This window comes from Sarcophilus harrisii, chromosome 3, assembly GCF_902635505.1.
Source record: "Sarcophilus harrisii chromosome 3, mSarHar1.11, whole genome shotgun sequence".
NCBI classification, from domain to species: Eukaryota; Metazoa; Chordata; class Mammalia; order Dasyuromorphia; family Dasyuridae; genus Sarcophilus; species Sarcophilus harrisii.
In genome coordinates, this window is record NC_045428.1 from 217455569 (window position 1) to 217476845 (window position 21277).

General features: G+C 35.6%; 1 protein-coding gene and 1 pseudogene across 1 annotated transcript in view; both read left to right on the forward strand.

Moving 5' to 3' along the window:
* The window catches only part of CRLF2 (cytokine receptor like factor 2), a 30338-nt gene extending 26814 nt beyond the window's left edge, over nt 1-3524 (forward strand). Inside the window, exon 8 of the mRNA XM_012546126.2 lies at nt 1990-3524. Coding sequence (XP_012401580.1) covers nt 1990-2259 — 270 coding nt within the window. The 3' untranslated portion in view covers nt 2260-3524. The remainder of the gene's footprint in view (nt 1-1989) is intronic.
* A 2290-nt stretch (nt 3525-5814) lies between these two features.
* The window catches only part of LOC111719989, a 32748-nt pseudogene continuing 17285 nt past the window's right edge, over nt 5815-21277 (forward strand).

The window sequence follows — 21277 nt, forward strand, 5'->3', positions numbered from 1 at the left end:
CTAAATCAGTTTTACTTGTAGTCAAATATAAGATCATGTAGAATCATCTCTTTAAAAATGAAATATTATCCTCTTTCCAGAGACTCATAAGCAATGCATGATTCAAAAGCAGGAACTTTGTCTCTATTTCTTAAATATTTTGTTCTTAGGCTCTTCAATAGGTCTAAAAGCATCTCTCATTTTCCACCTTTTATGGGTATGACCAAGGAAAAGGGTATGCACTTAACTCATGTCATGGTAATGCAAAGAAAATATTTTCCTTATAACCTAATAGGCCCAATGGCAAGAATATTCTTTTGGTATTTAATCTAATTATGTTTTTTTTCTGTAATTTAAACAAATTTCCTCTCCTCTTTTGAGGTGAAGAATACCTTATGCAGTTTTCTTTTAAAGTAAACATGCATATCAAAATGCATTTATTTAACTATCCAAATCCAAACTCCTGAATACAAATTTGGGGGCAATAGGAGGAAATTGGACAGGGAAGTAGAGAAGAGCAGGGCCAAGGGCAGATCTCTTTTGAAATCTCAAAATATCTACAAAAAAAGTAGGAGGCAGAAGATATTGGAGAGCAAAGCATGGGGCAATCAGGAACACTCACCCCAAGTGAGTAACTTTTCTCTGTTTAATGTTTACAATAAAATCTAAAAAAAAATGATCCTCCCTTTAAATATTTTAATAAAAACAATACTTCAGTTGAAGACAGGAAACTGTCTTCACAATTTTGCTGTTTATCAATAGCTAACACTTACTTATATAACACTTTAAAGGTTAGATACAAATATCTCTTTATCCTCACAACAACCCTGGGAGGTAGGTGTTGTTATTATCTCCATTTTACAGAAAAAGAAACTGAGTTAGATAATGCTTAAGTAGTTTACCCAGAGTCACAGAATGTCTGAGACTAGATTTGATCTCAAGCAATCAACGGTTGCAATGGATAGAGTGTGAGACCTAGAATCAGGAAGACTTGAGTTCTAATATAGAACTCAAATAGATACTGATGCAGACAGTAGTTCAGACTCATAAAACTAGTGTGATCCTGGGCAAATCATATAATCTTTTCCTAATATTAGCTACTTCAGGGTTGTTGAATCAATTGAGATAATCATTTTAAAGTGCTTAGAACAGTTCCCGGTATATAGTAATATATAAATATTAGTTATAATGATGAGGTTCATTGCTCTATCTATTGTGCTACCTACCTGCCTTATTGGTTGCATGATTAGACAAACCACATTTAGACTTGTAGGGTCTCAGTTTCCTCCATTGTTAAATGAGATAGACTTGATGATCTTCAAGATCCTTTCCACCTCTACACCTATGATCCAATGTGTTTTGTTTTGCAATTCCAATGGAAAGTAATAGAAGAATAAGACAGCCCGAGGAGTTTAGAAATCATTTTCCCACTTACTTTCTAGATAAGAGAACTCAATCCCAGAGAAATTATATGATTGACCCAAGACCATACAGGTGGTAAGTGACAGAGTCAGGATTTGATCTGCTGTCCTCTGTCTTCAATATGGCTCCATTTTGTCTCCCCAAATTTATATCTGATAGAAAATCACAGAAATGACTGACTACAGATTTAATGAATCTTATAACCATATTTTAGAGAGGAAAAAAAAATTTCCAGTTCAATTTTAACTTGAATTTTCTCTTGTTCTTGCTTAACATTAGAGCATTTAGCTGACAGATGAAATATTTGATATTGCATTTTTATTTATTTATTTTCATTTTTAATAGTATTTTATTTTTCCAGATATACACAAAGATGTTTTTAACATTCATCTTTGCAAAACTTTGTGTTCCAAATTTTTCTCCCTCTTTTTTCTTTTCTCCTTCCCCAAGACAATAAACATATCATATAGGTTAAACATATAGAGATATTGCATTTTTAGGTATCTGGATCAAAAAAAATGTATATTCAGGACCAGGTAAGGGTTTTAGTAGCAAAGGAATTCTAATTTATATATTTCACTTTCATAGGAGTGGATCCAGGATACTGAAAACGTGACTAGCCCAACTAAAGTAGAACATTTGGAGCAGGAGTGCGTTGTGGAGGAGGGGCTTATTGAAGAATTTGCTAATAAAGAGACCAAAGACAAAGAGGGGAAAGCCTTTCAGGAAGATCCACAATTGAATGAAGATAATCTGAGCTCTACTCAAATCTCTTGTGTCCTACCTCAAGGCAGTGACACTATTTGTTTGGGTGATCTTAAATTTGTTATGAATGATAATATGTATGTTATATTATGAAGCTGCATGGTGCACAAATAGGAGATGGGGTCTGGGCTAAGATCAACCTAGTAACTTTCTGGAATTGATGGCAATAATGATGATAATAGCTAAGATCTGTAGAGTTCTTTAAAGTTTGCAAAACACTCTGCAAATAAGTAATCTTGTACTCACAACAACCTTTGGAGAGAAGGCTATTATTATCCTTGTTTTACATTTGGGAAACTGATGCAGACAGTGATTAAATCACTTATTCAGGTTCACACAACTTAGTGTCTGAGGCTGGATTCTAATCAGGGTCTTCCTGGTTCTAGGTTTGGTTCTCTATGGCTATGGACACAGATGGAGAAAAAAGTTAATTCCAGGACCTCCCATACTGACAAGCATGTCATGAATTTAACAGCTCTTCAGTGAGAAATCTTAGACTAAATTGTATTCATTTTTGTTTTAATTACAGCCTCTCTGCACATGTATATACAGCAACTCATCATCCTTAATGTCTACACTTTATAACTCATAAACGTAGGCACATTTCAATTTGAGTGCTTATTAAGCCACAGATTTATTTTATTTAGAATACTTAGAGTAATTAATTTGAAATGTTTATCATATTTTTTCCTAACTCTTCATTTGTCTTGTATATGCTTTTCATTTAACTGGCAATGAGAGAAACACCAGTATAGACGGCCATAAAGAAACATATGTAAAAGGGTTTTCAAATATCTAGGATGAGATAGCATAGTATAGGAGAAAAAACATTGGGAAGAGAGTTAGGCAATAAAGTTCTAGTACTCTTTCTGAGACTAGTTTCAACTTTTTTTCTTAGTTACAAAATTCTGAGTCTGTACTAGAAAATCTTTAAAGTTCCTTTGAGCTCTAAGTTATAGAAACTCAATGAAGTCACCTCCAGCCCCAAAATGATCTTTGCAAAGTAGCTTGCAACTTTAAATGGTGAAAAAATGCCTGAATTGATTTTGGCTGTAACACTGTGGACTACACAGCAAAATATGAAAAAACATTGCAAGCCTTAAGACCTCTATTGGAATAGGATTTTTAAAACTTGACACAATTGACTGAATCATTGTATTGAAATGATAGACTGTCTTAGCAAAAATTTAACATTTCCTTGTAAAGGAAAAACCCCAAACAAATCCCTTTTTGTAAGAACTCATTGCAATATTTGTAATATGCTTTGCTTTAAAAAACATTCAGCACAATCAGTCTCTTGTTGTGCCTCTCCTTGATTTTATTTTACTGTATTTTCATTTATTAAATAAAGGTGTGTGTGTGTGTGTGAGAAGTTACCATGAATGTTATCTTTGTTCTAAGTGCTTGATTTCCGTGTTGATAGTGAAGGGGATTTTTATACTGAAAGTTCTTCTAGGGTTTGAGGACTATCAGGTTTTTTAGATGATTGAGATTGTAAATTCAGTAGGTGGAAACTAGGTTGAATTGTACATTCTCAAAGCAGTTAAATGAAGATACTGTAAAATTTTCATATTTCTGTCTGCAGTTTGCTGAAGGGGGCTGGAAACAGTGATAGGAGGATCACACCATACTATTTTCTGAGGCTATCAAAAAGTCTCAGAAAGTTTCTGGTAAGGTTTGAAAATAGCTAGAGATGATGGGATGAGCCAAGGTATAATAAAAAGTCTACAAACTAGCTCATGTGCCCCAACATGTGGCCACCTTCTGGAATGAGTGTTGGGATCACCTGCCTTAGTACACTGCTGTTCCTGAACCAAGTCAGGTGAGAAAATTTCAAGTTGGAAACCAGACAGAAGAGGACAAAGGTGGTAGGAAATGAGAAAAAAGGGTCAAATCTTGACATCAATTTTCACGAGGGTTTGTGTTGATGAAGTTTAAGAGGTAAGAGCTGAATGCTATAATCAACATGGACATTTTATTTCAATAAAATGATGAGCTTTAGAATGTGCTTCTTCAAGTCAGGAACTATCCCTGCTGTTATTGTCAACTGTGGGCATTCCATGATCATTGTTACTCAATAATGATGTTTAGATACAAAAGTAGTTGTTTCTTGTTGAGGAAATTTTTTTAAAGCTGATAAGAAAATAGTCTACAGGTATCTTCTAGGTTGCTATTTGACTGTACATGTGACTAGCAACAAATTATCCTGGCTTTGAGGACTATAAGAACTAAAGAATGAGAAAATAGCAGAATCTGTATATTCTACCTCTCAGCCCAATTTTTCCTTTTTTTTCTTTTTTATACTCTATCATATTATTATATCTATCAGTTATAAGTGTATCAGAAGAAAATGTGGTGATGCTGTAGTCTCCACTCCTTTCACTCTATCTCCTTGGTTTTTGAACATGTAAACATGTAAATCCAGTAAAAACTGTTACAATAATTTATTAATTCTAAAGCTTCTGTCATTTTAGGCCCAAGTGAATCTCTCTACTCAGTGGCTTTAGGGAGTTTATACTAAATGGGAAGTTAGGAGAAGAGTCACAACTCATGGTTTCCTCATAGGGAAATTATTAATATATAGATAGAGATTTGGATATGGATTTAATTTAAATTTATCTCTAGGTAACACTTAACCTCTTCTTGGTTGAAACAAAGTTCAGGTTATTAAAAATGTTTGAGTAAAGAAATGAGCAAGCTATGTTATAGTTTCTGTTAATAGATACCAAGAAGTGAAACTGGAAAGAGTGGATTTTTTCTTGGAACTTCCCTTAGTCCTTAAAGAGGTATACATTACTTGTTGGCTTAAATTTTAGTCTTCTGCTTTGAGTTGCCTGTAGGATTGATGGCTCAGTTTCTTTTTTCTCTAGCACAAAACAGTCTTACTTTTTATTTCTCATTTTTTGGTGGCAGTGCAGAATGTTTTTTGTCAAAAGTTAAACTTGGAAAAGGGGAGAGAAAAGAACCAGACCTTTTAATGACCCTCTCATGTTTCTGGAGTCCCAAAGTCTTCATTCCTCACCCATGTAAGCAGTCCGTATCATGAAACTTGCTCCCACCTACACAATCTCTCTCCTTATTCCTACAGTCCCCACTCTTATGACTCCAGGATCCTCAATTCTTAGTCCCTTGAATACAAGAAGTGGGCCTCTTTTTCTCCTCCTGCCCCAACCCTCAATTGATGGCTGATCCCTCAAAACTTTGCCCATTGAGAGAGAGGGGTGATAAATGGTCAATGAGAAGACTACTAGGATCCATGTCCTTTTCTTCATGTCTGATTTTTCTTAGGTCAAAGAAAACCGGCCACTACTTTGAGGACCAAGCCACAGCTTTCCAATTTGATTTGAAAGTGGGGAAACATCAATATTATTATTTCCTCTTGTTACATTATAGAAGAAAAGAGAATTTGTAATCTAGTCCAGAAATTTGGGGATGAATTGGCCAAGAACTCCAAACTAGCAGGTATCCCCCCTGGGGCAACCGCAATTATTAAGCAGACCCAGACTGAGACTTACTGGAAGGAAGCCCAGACTGAGATAAGAAAGACCGTATGTTAATCTGCCTAACTAAGGGTATGAAAAAGAAAACTATGAGAGACTTAAGGATATTACTCAGGAATCCAAGGAGAACCATGCTGTCTTTCAGGGTATGGTAATTGAGACAGTCAAGAAATATACCCATTTAGATTCCACTTCTCCAAAGTGGGCATACATTTTATTAGCTAATGACCTAGATATTTGGAGGAAACTAAAGAAGTTAACCACGGGACTACAGACCGTTCAGGCCCAGTTCTTAGAGATGACTTTTGGTGTATTCAACGGTAAGGACAGATAGACAGCAGAGAAAAAAATACTACAGGGTAGGACAAAACAGAGAATAGGGCTAAATTTTAGCCACCCAGTCCAGTGCCTAAAAGGGCCCTGCCTGGACAAATCGCAGTGAGGATTTGTGCTTCTGGTGATATCAAAAAGACCTTACGGCTTGAAAATGTTCTTAGAAGGCTTCCCTGTGACCAAGAAGGACACTAGAAGAAAGACTGCCCTCAGGGAGGTCAAGCTGTATCTTTCCAATTCCTAATACTATAGTTTCCTTGGGACTAGGAGTGACAGAGCCCAAACTTGGCCAGGTGTCCCCTTCTCCATCACCATGGCCAAACCCTGAGTCACTATGGGCCTGTCAGGTAAGATTGTTAATTTTCTTAGTCTTCATAAAGAATCCCTATTCATCTTTGCTTTTGAATGAATGAATACCCACCAAGTAACATGGATCCCTAGGGATTTCAAAAAATCTATTTGGCACAAATAGCAAGATCTTGAGGGATACTGAAGGATCTACAATTTATAGAGAGCTTTTCTCTAGAGACCTTTTTGGCAACTATATTTAAGACCTTCAATTTTCTGACCTCCTGAGGTTATCAGGTTGATGAGGTTCTGGGTAACCGGGTAGGGTAAGCAGAGAAGTATTATTAAGATTACAATACTCCCTGAGACAAGAAGGATACTGATGGGGATCAGCTCAGCCTTACAGTCCTACCCTGTAGAGGTTTCAGGAAACCCCATTTTACTGTTCCAATCAGAAAGCTAAATTATGATGTCAAAACCCTGATGTTAATTATTTTTCCTATAAATCTGCCCATAGCCTACGTCATTTTTGCTGAATTCTTTTTGATGCCAGCCTGCAGTGTTCTGCCTCACTTCTTCCTCAATGTGTCCTGGTATTTTTCTCCTTCTTATAGCTAATTCTTTCAGGGTACCAAATCCCTTTTGGGGTTAGCCTGCCTATCAATGGTGTAATCCCCTTCTTGTGATAACCCTCTTACTCTTCCAGCTCCCTGATCCTTATATTTCATCCTATAATCCCCAAGAATAGATTCTTACCAAAGAGAGGAGATACACTCTCCCGTCTACCCCTGGGTTCCAGACACTCTCTATCTTGGGTTCCAGACATCCACAGGCCAATTTCTTAATCCAGAGGCAAGCCAGTAAAAACTTTCTAATCACAACTGCTGTAATCTCAAAGACCTCCCCAGTTGGACTCATATATCTAGAATAAAACTTTGCCCTTTTGATTCACTTTCAGACTCATTCTAGTATATTAGTGAACCAGTGAAAAATCAAATGCTGCTCTTTCAGAGAAAAATCCTTTGGGGGCTCTAAAAGAAGATGTCCTTTGAGTGATATTTTTTCTATTTTTTCAGTCTTCTTGATAATTCTTATTCTTCCACAATGATCTTATCTTCTACCCTGGCAGATTAATCATTTTCTTGCTCCTATGATAATTTCTCTCTTGTTATTGTTGATTTTCTGAGCTTGAATGAAAGGAGAGGGAATCATGTTGGAGATGAAAAAGATGGGGAGCCCATGGAGGGAAAACTCAGTCGCCTTCCTTGGTAAGGCAACAGGGGTCACTGATATCAAGTACTTCTAGGTCTGCTGTAATGCCTGGACTAGCTCTCTGGAGGATCTCTGGATGAGTTTTGGTCTTAGGTGGAGGAGTGATGAAGGCAGGAGAGCCATCAGGAAGATCTCTGTCTCTGTCTCCATTTTCTGTGTCTCCTCTGTGTCTGTGTCTGAGTCTGAGATTAGACTTAAGCTCAAGCTCTTGTCTCCAGTCCTCTCAGCCCTTAAATACCTCAGTTTGATTACATCATTATATCACACTAAGTATATGTGAACTAGAGAAACATTATCTCATCAATCACGCTGAGTAAACATCCTGCTGTAAGTATCCTTGCTTCAAGTATACCTTTCCCAGAGTTCCCCACTCTCTTTGGTCCTCTACAATCTGCCTTCACCACAGGACCCACCTAGACACCAGCTGCCCGATGTTCCAAGTCTACCTTTTCTGATGTATATATATGCTCTACCCCTATGGAGTCCTCCTAATCACAATTTTTCTTGTTTCTCAATGGGGGAATTTCCTCCATTACACCTACCCTCCTCATCTCTATGTCAGGCAGTTCTGCTTCTGGTATAATACCTTCTCTGGGTGACCCTAATGGCAATATATGTTCAGTAACAACACCCCATTCACTCCTAGTGGCAACTAGTCCTACTATAAAAACAGCTCAAACTACTGCCCTCAGTATCAGTACAAACTCAAAATGTATTACCTTTTTACCAGCCCTTTGCAATCACTTCCCCCAATCATCAGAGCAAGTACTAATTTATTTATTTATAATAATATACTGCTGTAAGTATCCTTGCTTCAAGTATACCTTTCCCAGAGTTTATTTATTTATAAATAAATGTCTTGAAGATTGCTTCCCAGACCATCAAGACATCACTATCTTTAACATATGCACACTACAGTTGTGATATAAGTGAAGACTCTTCAAGAGCCCATTGCCCTTTTCAAAAGGAATTGGCTATTTTTCTGACTACTTACACCAGGAAGAAGTACTTACTAACATCATGTAGACTATTGGGAAACTTGGTAATGGCACCTCTCAATCCATCTGGGAGCTCCAGAAATTGCCTTAGTCATTGAATCACCTGACTATTTTCTGGCATCTGAAGAAGGGGTCTGGGCCTTGACCACTAACACCTGCTGGGTCTATGTCAACAATTCTTGCCAGGTTGAACTTAGAGCAGACAACATATAAAAAATGGCAGAGTGAATGAGGAACCTCTGTGAGGACCTGTTACAAGGGGTGGCTCCTGGGACTCAAGATTTATCACTCCTGTCTCCTATTTTTACTCATCTTTTGATTATTTCCTTCCTTTTAATTTTTGGGCCTTGCCTGCTTAATGTACTGGCCAGATTTTTGTCTTCTAGGTTATTGTCTGCCCACTTGCAGATGGCCTTACAGAAGGAATACCAACTCATACCTTAGCTTCTAGAAGCAACATCTTACCCTCTGGATGTTGCTTGGATACAATTCACACCCATCTCTATTCTCTTATGTCTGAGCCTATAGGCAGGGTCAGTTCTATGCTCCTTGTCAGCCTGAAATAGTTATGGAAGATGAGAGCTTCATCCCTAGCCCCAAACAAATTTAAGTCCCAGTTCATTAATAGGGAAATAATGGAATCTTAGCTGCTTACAGCTAAGCAGCCTTAATAATCCTGTCACTCTGTTTCTCTTTCTGTCTTTATCTCAATCTCTGTGTTTGTGTCTGTCTGTCTCTCCCCTCTTTACCTTATTAGAACAAAAGGACTGTTTATCTTTTTCCTTGCATCCCTTTAAAATTTAAATAGTATTTTTTAAAAATACATGCAAGGATAGTGTGAAAAACTTTGTGTTCCAATTTTTTCTCTCTTTATCTTCCTTACCTCTCCTCCCCAAGACAGCATGTGATTCTATATAAGTTAAACATGTGCAATTATTCTAAACATATTTTCATATTTGTCATGCTGCTCAAGAAAAATCAGATCAAAAGGGAAAAAAATGAGAAAGGAAAAAAAGAAGGAAACAAAAAACAACAATAAAATGAAAATACTATGCTTTGAGTCACATTCAGTCTGCATAGTTGTCTCTCTTCATGTGGATGGCACTTTCCATCGCAAATTTATTGAAATTGCCTTGAATCATCTCATTGAAAAGAGCCAAGTCCATCACAGTTGATCATCACATAATCTTGTTGTTACTGTGTACAATGTTCTATTCTCCTCACTCAGTATCAATTCATGTAAGTCTCTCCAGACCTTTCTGAAATCAGCCTGCTCATCATTTCTTATCCATCACATTCATATACCATAACTGATGGACAATTGATGGGCATTCACTCAAATTTCTTGTTCCTTCCATGAACACCTTATCTAAAATAAATCCAGTCACAAGAACATTCTCCAAGACCATCTTACCTAAAATTGTCCAAAGGCATGCAAAATCTTTATCTGCTTTGTCCAGTTCTCCTATTGTTTTTTCTTTCTCTTCTCTTTTCTATATAAACCACACTCTGATGATTAGCTTCTCCCTCCCTTAAGCAGAAGAGCCTGTAGAGGGCTAAAACTCTTGAGTTCATTCACTGAAGTCTGGACAACCAAGCACTTAAGGCTAATTACAGATTGGACAATACTTTATGGGCATATGCTTTGGAAATGGTCCTTTCCACTATCTGTGCTGGCTCAATGATTGGTGTATACAGAGGATTGTAGGAGGGACTAAGGAGTGGAGTAAGATTAGCCAGAATCACTCTTTGGCAGTAGATGAGGAAGAAGGCACTTGAGAAGATTCTCTTCTATCCCCTTCACTTCTACCCCTAAAGACAAAGAATAAAGAACAAGGACATTTGCTTATCCTGATTCCAGCTGATTCTGAGGTATCCTGGGTGCTAGCCCAATTGTCACAAGAGTCCATTCAATATATAACTTCTGTTCCCCCAAATATCAAAATGCTCTTGCTTGGGTTGGAGATTGTTTGAAGCTGAATTTTTTCAGTGAAGACAAAACCGACATACTCCCATACCCCAATATTTCTGTCTGTTTCCAGTTTCAGTTACTGAGGTTCTCACTCTTTTTATCTGTCACCAGACACTTGAACTTCTACCTTCTCACTTTTTATAACTGCCATCAGACACTTGAAATACCTTCCAAAATGGTTTGGTATTAACCAATCCAAAAGTGCTTCCTGTATGGTCTTCTTAGTAAGGATAGGTCAAACAATGGTTAGAGTGTTGGTCCTGGAAGCAGGAAAACCTGAGTTCAACTCTAGTCTCAGGTGTTTACAAGCTGTATGACCCGGGTGAAGACTCTTAACTGTTTGCCTCAATTTCTTCATCTATTAAATGAGTTGTAGAGGAATTAGCTAACGTTTTTTAAAGTTCTCAAAGTACTTGAGTACTTTCTCAAGAAAACCCCAAAGGGGTCATGAAAATTTGGACATTACTGAAAATGGTAAAAAGACAAAGTTATTCTTCCTAAAATCATTGGGAAGTGATTGTCCACTATTTGTAGGTGAGCAAAATAAATTCAATAGAATGACAAATTCCTTTTTCGTTAGATACTTGAAGGCAGGGATCTTATTTAGTTTTGCATTGCTTCAGGCATGGTGAATTGAACAAGAGAATTCCAATAAAAAGCTTTTTAAGTTGATAAATTTATAGTCAGTACCCGTATAATGTTGGCATAGGAGAAGTCTAATAACACTCATGATAATACATCCATATTTTATTAGACTTCAATATACACAATGTTTTTTTAAGAGGAAATAATTTGGTTGGTGTTCTAGCTAATCCACATAAAAAGAGTAACATTAAAATAAGATTCTACTAACTATATTTTTCTTCTACTGAAATCCTCTGATACTTCATCATTACTCTTGGTTTTTGAACTATGGGGTTGACAAAAAAAGGCTACAAAACTGGAAAGGCCTTGAATACAAACCTTGTGAGGGATTGTTTGTTTTTCATTTGAGCACAAGCCTAGCTAAATATAAGGATGCTCAATACTACAATTCTAGAATGTTGCTGAACATTGTCAGAATGCTCAGTACTCATACACATACAAATCATAGATGTTCTATAACCCTACCACAACTACTGTTTCTCTCTTTATAAGGTTTTACTTAACATCACTTAGGCGAGCTTCCCCACCTGTCCTCTGTCTACTTCCTCATGCTTCTAAAATACTTCCCATTACTGTAATCTTAAATTTATGCTGAGAAAATATCTACAGTCCTTGGCAGTTTCTTATTTGCTGATGATATTTGTGGTTCCATTATCTTCTGCTAGATGTGCTTTTTTTTTTGCTTGTTTTAGAATTCTCCTGAAATTTCTGCTAGATTACTCCAATCATTCCTTGCTTTTTCATTAAAATTTGTCCGTCTGACTAAATTTAAAGTTGGTATCCACTTGGCTTTTATTCTTTCCTCCAGAAATTAGGCTTCTCTAGCTTTCTCAGGATGGAAAGGATGTTTTTCAGCTATTTCTTACCCAATGGATCTAATCTTACCAATTTGCTAAGTCTTCACTCTTAAATAACTTTAGAATTTAGATTTTCTTACTGTGGTACCTCCTGTTCAGGTGGGCTTGTGAAAAAGCTACCCCTCATTCAAGTTACTCTGTGGATCAAAATCCATCCCAAACCAAAATGGGTGAGCCCCATATTAATAAGTTTAGTTTTATTAGCCATCCAGAGTATACAATAAGACCAAAGCAAAGATATAAAAGGGAAAGTAACAGTAGAACAGTTTTTTTTTTTTTTTAATAAATCTGGGGCACATTCTCCTGCAAATTCACAAAGCATCAGTAAGAAGAATGGATAGGCATAGAAATCTTATTGTATACCACACATTTAAACAACACAGGTGATTAAAGTACAAATTTATAAAGACACAAATTTTGGAACAAATGTATACCTGTAGAGATTTTCACACAAAGGAAATGTCTATATCCAAGGATTGTATGTACAGGGGCAACTCGGCATCCCATGTTATATGAATGTTGTTATCTTCTGGTGATGTTATTGCCTTGCTCCTATTGGGTCTGCTCCCCACTGGGTACTGAGGTTTGTTGGTCCTGGTTCAGATAGGGTTCCTACAATTTCCTGCTCCCTCTTTTCTTCTGGATGCAATGGTATGTATGTTGTGTGTGGATTCTTATTTCTCTCTGCTGCCACCTACTGATCTTTAACTGGCATCCTTGGCTAGCTCCACTGGATAAAGAAAATCTCTGAGCAAATCCTGAGCAAACTTATCCCAACTTCCGCTCTCACAGGGGAATCTCAGATCCCTGCTTCAATATACTAACTACAGGTAGTCCCAGTGAATACTATTCCATTGCAATGACTCCATTTACTCTCTTTCTGACTAAGACAAATTTTGGAGCAAAACCAGTTCTTCCCCACAGCAATCTTATATTCTTATGAAGAATATCATTGTTTATATATATATATATGTATATAACCCCCACATATATATATGAAATATATATATGTATATATATATAATTTATATCCTTGTAAATAATAAGTACACACAAAATGAGCATAATCTGAGAGCAGAAAGTGCTAGCCTATGGGAAGGGACCAGGAAAGGTCTCCTGCAAAAGGTGAGATGCAAATTGAGTCTTAAAAGCATCCAGGCAAATTTTGAGGTAGAGATGAGGGACAAAATATATGGAACAAACAGTTCAAAGAAATCATGCCAGTATAGCTGAATTGTTGAGTTAATAGAAGGGATTATATAGAAGAAGATTGGAAAAGTAGGAAGATGCCAGGCTTTGAAGGACTTGAAGTGACAAACAGCATTTTATATTTAATCCTGAGGTAAGAGGGGGCTACTGAGCCTGAGCAAAGGTGTCAGCTATGTGAATGGAAAGATATGAAAATAAAAATGACATAATTTGACAACAAATTAGGCAAATTATGACTTACGAAAGATGACATTAAAATTATAGCCATGGATGATTGGGAGAATGGTGGTCTCATTAACAATGCTAGAAAGTTCGGAAAGGAAGAACATTTAGGAGGAAAGATACAGTTTTGTTTTTAACATGTCAAGTTTGAGGTGGTTATGGTACCTTCAGTAAAAAATATTTCAAAGGCAATTGATAGTCTAAAAAAGAAGCTCTAGAGAGAAATTAAGGCTTGGTATACAGGTCTGGGAATAGCTTTATAAAAATGGTAATTGAATCAATGGGACTTAATGAAATTCTCAAGTGACATAATATAGAGAGAAAGGGGAAGAGGACCCAGGACAGAATTCTAGAAGAACTGACATAAATTTAGACTCAGTGAAGGATTCTGATAAAGAGAAGTTAGCATATTGGAAGAAAATCAGAAGAGAACAAAATCGCAAAAAAAAGAGGAAACTATCAAGTTAGAAAAAGTGAGGGATGCTGTCAAATGTTACAGAGAAGTCAAGAAGGGTAACAACTGAGAAAAGATCAATTAAGAAATCATTGGTAACTTTGGAGAAAGCAATTCCAATTAAATGGTGAGTGGAAATCAGATTCAGAAAACTTAGAATCTTAGAATGAAAGGAAAGGCAGTGAAGGCAATGAGTATAGGTATTTTTTTTAGAGTTTAGCAATGAAAGGGAAGAAAGATATAGGATAATACCTCAAGGTAATGGCAAGATGAAGCAAGTGTGTTTTTTTTTCCTTTTAAGGATAGCAAAAACATGGGAATATTTAGAGCCATCAGAGAAAGAGCGAGTAGTGAGAAATTTAAGATAAATGAGAAATTGAGGATGATAATACAGGAAATGTGCTGGAGTGGACGGAAAGAGAAAGAATACATTATCTGCACTGTATGTGAGATTCTTACCATTTTATAAATTCCAGTATAAGAGGATATGGTGAAAGAGGAAGGAAGAATTCTCGGTATGAAGAAGTAGCATGATGATAGTGGTTAAGGACAGCTGAATATGTGCTTTTCCCTCCCTGTATATGTTTGTTCTGTTAATGCTCTAATGATCACACACAGGAAGCATCTGGGAAGGGTAGGTCATGTATGTTTCCTCTGAGGATATCTGGTATATTTGAGTTCAAATTGACTTGCTGCTTTTTGGGGCACAGTTGCTGCCATGAAGAAATTGCCTGTAATGACTGCCTACATTTTTTTTTAAAGAAGCTACATACCTCTAAGAATTGTTTAAGAATGTTTTTAGTAAGGTTGGAGGAAGTAGGGATAGGGCAAATAGAAAATCTCTAGGGCACGCTATCCATTCCTTTAGTTGGCTTCTGTTATATTAGGATAATACAGAGATAACATATGAATATGGCTTCAGAGAGTGTTTTTAAAGACCTACACTAATTTGAACAAGAAATCAGGAGACATTTCAGCCACCTGCAGCGAGGAAGAAAGCAATGGAGAGCTGTCATATCTCCTGTTTATTTATTCAAAAGTTGTCCTGTTCATCAAAGGAATATTTTCCTCAGATGCTATGTTTGGCACCTAATTATATCCTATAGAAAGTCTGGTGTGGAATATGTAAGTCTATAGATTAATGAAACTGTAATTTTTCAAGTGACAAATAGCCAGGCAGTACATTTATCTATCATTAAAACATGCCTTGATATGAAAAATTAATTAATCTAAACTTGATGGAGATGACATCAAGGAGGTTAGCCTAGGAGAAGTTGATTTGAAAGCCACCTCTGTCTAGAGCTTACTTCATAAACAAGGACCAGTAGTGGTAGATTTGCTCATATTCAATGAGCTCTGGTCTCTTTAAAAATTACTTCAAATGAACTGCTATCTTAACCTGGAATAAATTGAATAATGGAATGAATATATAAGTCCATGCCTGACATCCTGTGGCTTCCTCAGATACTGGTACCTTGCCTCTGAGACTATCTTCCATCTTCTTTGTAATAATCTCTCTATTTAGGGAATTATTATCCCCTATATTTAGGGGATACTTAGGGGATAAGAAGGGAGAGAATTCCAGGCATGAGGAATAGCTGGGGCCAGTTCAGGAAGGGTTTTGAAAGTCAGGGGATTTTATACTTGAGTCTGAACATAGTAGAGATGGAGAAGGGGTGATATAGTGAGATTTGCACTTAAAAATATCAATTTGACAGTTGAGTCCATGAAGTGGATTGAGGAAAGACTTGAGGCAGAGAGATAACAAGACTATTTCAGTAAGCCAGGTAAGTGAAGATGAGAACCTGTACCAGGGTGATAGCAGTGTCACAGGAGAGAAGGGAATATATATGAGAGATGCTGTGAATGTAGAAAAAACTGGATTTGGCAACAGATTGCATATTTAGGGTGTGTTTGTTTGTGTGTGTGTGTGTGTGTGTGTGTGTGTGTGTGTTTGTGTGAAAAAGAGACAGAGAAAAGAGAGAGATAAAGAGAAACACAGAAAGACATCGAGACAGACAGACAGACAGACAGAGAGACAGAGACAGAGAGAGACAGAGAGACAGAGATAGAAACAGAGAGACAGAAAGAGACAGAGGGAGAAATAGAGATACATAGAGAGAGACAGAAATGGAGATGGAGATGGAGACATAGACATAGACAGAGAGAAGAGTTCAAAGATGTTTTTGAAATTATGAGCTAGTGTGATTGGGATAATAGTGGTGGCTATGACCATAATTGGAAAGTTAAGTGTCTAATTACCTTTGCCAGTATCTGTATCAAATCAGCTCTACATTCATTCCCGCAGGAAGTAGTTTCAGAAAATGAAGTCATTACCCCATACTCCAAAGAACTTTGGACCCCAACATTTAGTAGGTAATCCTGAGAACCTGAACACTCTGAAATCCCAATATATTTTTTGGGTTCAGTGTTTCTACAGCCTCATAACCCATCAGAGTCATAAAGAGTCTCAAATTACTAAAAAATGAATGAACAACAGCAAACAATGAAGGACAGCAGTGGCATTCATATTCTGTGATAGTTTACATATCTCTGGTCTGAGAGAAGTCCTGGGCTTTCCCAGCATTTGGTTCAGTACTCACATTAACAGAGTATGAGCCTGGCACATAATTCAAATCACAATATAATAGAGTGAACAGCCTCAGAAAATAATAGGCAGGGCTTAATAGGGAACAGTGGTTTTAAGCAAAATCTAACCTGAATAGTGCCTGAAGTCTGGTTCAAAAGCCTGATACAGGAATGGCTCCTAAACTCAGAAATACCTGGAAAAAGCCCCAGGAATAGCCTAAAGCAGGAAGAGATTTCAGAATCCTGAAACAAGAGGAAGTCCCAGGCAGAACCCAACCTACTAGTAGTTCTAGAATCTTTTGAAAGGTTTAACCACTATACTCAAGTTAACTATAACCACTATATACTAAGTTAACACTCTACTCAAGACCTCACAGTCCCTAGACATATTATTCAATTACAGAGTTTGACAAATCAAGGAAAAATTCCAATCATCATGAAGAAATACCATAGTTGTTTGGGAATCAAGAAAAAGGTAAATTCCAGAGAGGATAGTGATAACACAACAAATCCAGATAAAGTTTCAGAAATTAAAAAAAATTCTCTGACTGCAGGGACTACAGAATATTTTAAAGAAATAAACAAGAGATATAGAATGAAAAACTAGAGGGGGAAAAGAGAGAGTAAAGAATGGCATAGGATCAGTGGGAAACCTCATAGTAAAGACTGAATGTCCTTAAAATTAAAGTGTACCATACAGAAAACAAGGACCCAATAATACAATAGGAAATTTTAAAACAAAACAAAAATCTTAAAGAAGAAGAAAAGCTATTAAATCTATATAATATGTGTTTCTGTAATGATATCAGTGTTGATATTTGTACTGATATAGAGATATAGCTGTAGATATACATAAGTTATATAAACTGATCTGGTAAGACAATCCTTCCTAATTATCAAATTCTTTGAAACTTGTGATCCAAAAAAGTCCTAATTTCAGGAAATTAAAAGTGAAAAAAAATCCCACAAACTCATAGAACCATAGGGCAAAATGAAAATTAGCATCAATTAGCTCCAAAAGTAAGCCACAAAGTGAAAAACGAAAGGATATCATATTTAAAGTTAAGAGCTTTTAGGTTAAAGAAAAAAGAATGATTGCAATGGGGTAAGGAAAAGAAAAGAGAACTGTAATGGAGAAGAAATATGTTCTGAATCAGTTCTTGGTCTACAATTTACCTGCTATATTTCTTAGTTGGAATTCATACCTTACAATTGGATCCTTAGGGATGAAGAATCAGTTAAATTTTGGTACATACAACAATTACAAAGTAATTGATTTCTTTGCAATAACAATACTTACTTCTGTCTTTCTATATCTGAGTGCTTAAAATACTTTGGCATGGAATATTTCACAAGGCATTTATTAATTTACTGGATGTCTTGCAGCTGTGACACAATACATCATAATATAGCATTGAAAATATGTTTTATTGTACTGGAATTAATGATCTTTTTTTCATATATTAACTGATCTGGTAAGACAATCCTTTCTAATTATCAAATTCCTTCAATTAAATCCAGTTCACTTGCCTATCATCCTTATATTATGTCCTCTTTGAGAATGAAGGACAAACAACAACAATAATTCTGAATATATGTTACTAGTAATTTTTGCTCAGTATTTAAGATGGATTGGCATTTTCCTCGTAAAAACAGAAAAGCCAGTATTATTACAGTAATTGCAAGAATATCTTCCTGCTTGTTCCCTTAAAGACCCCTTTCATTACAAATCAATTGATGTTGGACTTATAACAATGTATGAAATAAACCCTCTTATCAATTTATATTCTATAATATAATAAAGTGTGTTTTCTTTCCATAGCAATATATGTTTATGTGAAAAAGAAATCATCTCTTTTATGATTAGTTTGATTTATTTTTAGTTTGATAATAGGATTAGGCTTCCTTCTTTAGGTACAGTTAGCCCTAAACTAAGCAAGAGAAACAAAAATAATCTGTTAAATCTAGGTTACCTATAGATTTAGTGAATCAATACATGGAGAAGATTTTGTCATTTAGTAGCTGATAATTTGTAACAAAATAATTGTAAGATTATAAAGCTAAGTGCCCCTTTCTAGCAGAAAGAAGGGCTGCTGGAGGCTAAATTCTCTTTTCTGGAAGTTGGAGAAAAGATAGAGGTCAAATCAATTTTTTTCTTGCCTTAATGGGTAAGGCTCCTTTCCTCCCTTTTTCCTTTAGATAGAATATATATTGAATAATGAACTCTGCTAAATATGGGGAGAATTCTAACCACTGACCAAAAGATCATATTTTCTAGTATACTTTCTCACCTGTAGGAAAGGATATCTGACACAGGGTTAACAAAATCAGGTAGAAGCTAACTAATAAGGTGATTTGCCCTATTCATTACCTTCTCAGTTGATGGTTGCACACACTGGGGGAAACATGAGAGCTGAATTTTATAAGTGAGTTGCTTGGGACTGCCTTACATTGAGAATTAATACTGGTTTCCCAGGATCTGAGATATTTGTCCATTGCGGATTCAAGATTTAGAGCTATAAGAAATTCAAGAAATTATTCTATATTATCACCATATTCCGAATCATAAATTCTATATTATTTTTTAGATGGGGAAATTAAGTCCAAGGAATTCTTCTTGGTAGAGAAAAGAGAAGCAACACAAGAGCAGAGTAATTTTGTCTTCTATGCTTTGTTCATTATTGGATATTAATTTATTTTAAAATAAATTTTTCTTTCATGCTTTTCTTCCCCTCAACATACCTTAAATCCCACCATACTTATCATTTTATTGCCCTTAACATTCATTGCCAGCCTCAACATATTTTGGGGAATAGTAGATTGGTTTTTTAAAAAAATATTCTCACAGAATCATGACACTTGTTTATATTCATCCCCAGTTACCTGTCCTTGCTTTCTTATTCTGAGCATGTCTTTTCAAAATCTAAGTTGATTCATGAGTTCCCTGTGGGCCCATATTAGTCTTTTTAGATGGCTCCTCCTTTTCTAACTCCTTGGGATACTGTGTATTTATGTCATTAGAATTTTAGACTTTAAAACATACTTTGCACTGACTTATTCTGTAGAATTTTAAGCCATAAGATTCTATGGCCTTTAACATAGAGTACACATCTTAACTATACCTAGATTTCTTTTTCATATTCATAACCATATGCATGGAAGAAATAGAATAAAAGTCTCATAAAGGAAATATATGATTGGAAAAAGTATGAATGGTTTGTGGTCTTCATTGGTGGAAAAAGAAAAGCGATCCATGGAAGTAGCAAAGTATCTTTCATGAATTTTAAGATTATATAATCACATCTATTTGCTCCCAAAGTCAGCATCATTTAAAATTTTTTTCAATAGTATTTTATTTTTTCAAATATATATATATATAGTTTTCAGCATTCATTTTTATAAGACTTTGTGTTTTGATTTTTTTCTTCTTTTCTCCCTTACCTCTCTCCTCCCCAAACATGCAATCTGGTTAAATATATGCAATTCTTTTAAACATATTTCCATATTTGTCATGTTGCCCAAAAAGTAAAAAAAGACCAAAGGGCAAAAAAATATGAAAAATAGAAAAAATAAACAAATAAAAAAGGTGAAAAATACTATGCCTCAATCCACATTCAGTGTCCATAATTCTTTCTCTAGATGAGTATGGCATTTTCCATCCTAAGTCGATTGGAATTGGTCATTTTTACTTCAACAACCACCTCCTCTTTTTTGATAAAAATAATTCCAATAAATAGTTCCTTTACATCCACATTATATATTACTTTCCTTCTAGAACTCGGGGACTCTGAAAAACTGTTCTGCTCTCTCTCTCCTTTTTTTTTTTTCATGCCTTTATACTGGCTGTTCCTGTTGGCTGGAATGCATTATTTCCCTCTCTTCAGAACAACACCTTCTCCAGAATGCCTTTCCTAATCTCTATAACTGTTTGAACAACTGCTAGTACTTCCCTCCCAAACTACCTTGTATTTATTTTGAATTTATGTAATATATACTGTGTAATATATATTCCAACAAAGTCTTAACGCTGTTTTAAGTTTTAATAGACTTTTGAGACATCCTCTGTTTATCTGGGTATTTTCATAAATTTACATGTTATAACCCTAGCAAGATATGAGCTTATTGAGAGCAGAGATTGTTGTTTTATATTTTGTCCTCAGGGTCTGGCATAGTGCCTGGCACTATGAAAATATATCCTGCCTCTTTGCCTCTTTAGACTACATATTATGAGTTAATATTAGGTCAATGCTTTAGTTTCAAGTCTTTGTTCTCACCTGAACAAGAAATTTTATCATTCTTTCTTGATTATCAACCCTTATAACATCTTTGTACTAATTTTTTTTTTCCTACCTCACCTAAGACTTTTTTCCATAAGGAAAGTGATAGAAGTTTATAAAGGAACTCTAATCTCCTAAAATAGAAGAGGGTGATAAGTAGTCTTAGAACTGAAATATCTTAATACATAACAAATTTTGTAAATATGTTATATGAAAAGGATTTTTTTTTGAAGATTACTACAGATTTTGAATGGAAGTGGCTTGAGTCAGATACTTGCAAAAAGCAGGATGGATTTCTGCCCTATTAAATTTTCTTTCTCCAAATAGAGATTCTCATAATTAGAAAATTTTAGTTGATAGAATATTGTCTGAAAGGTCAGTGACTAAAATGCAAAGTACAGAATTTTTTCTTACACAACCCAGATTAGGTATTCAATAAATGCTTGTTGATTGGTTATCCTCTAATTTTATTTTTTTATTTTATTTTATTATTAT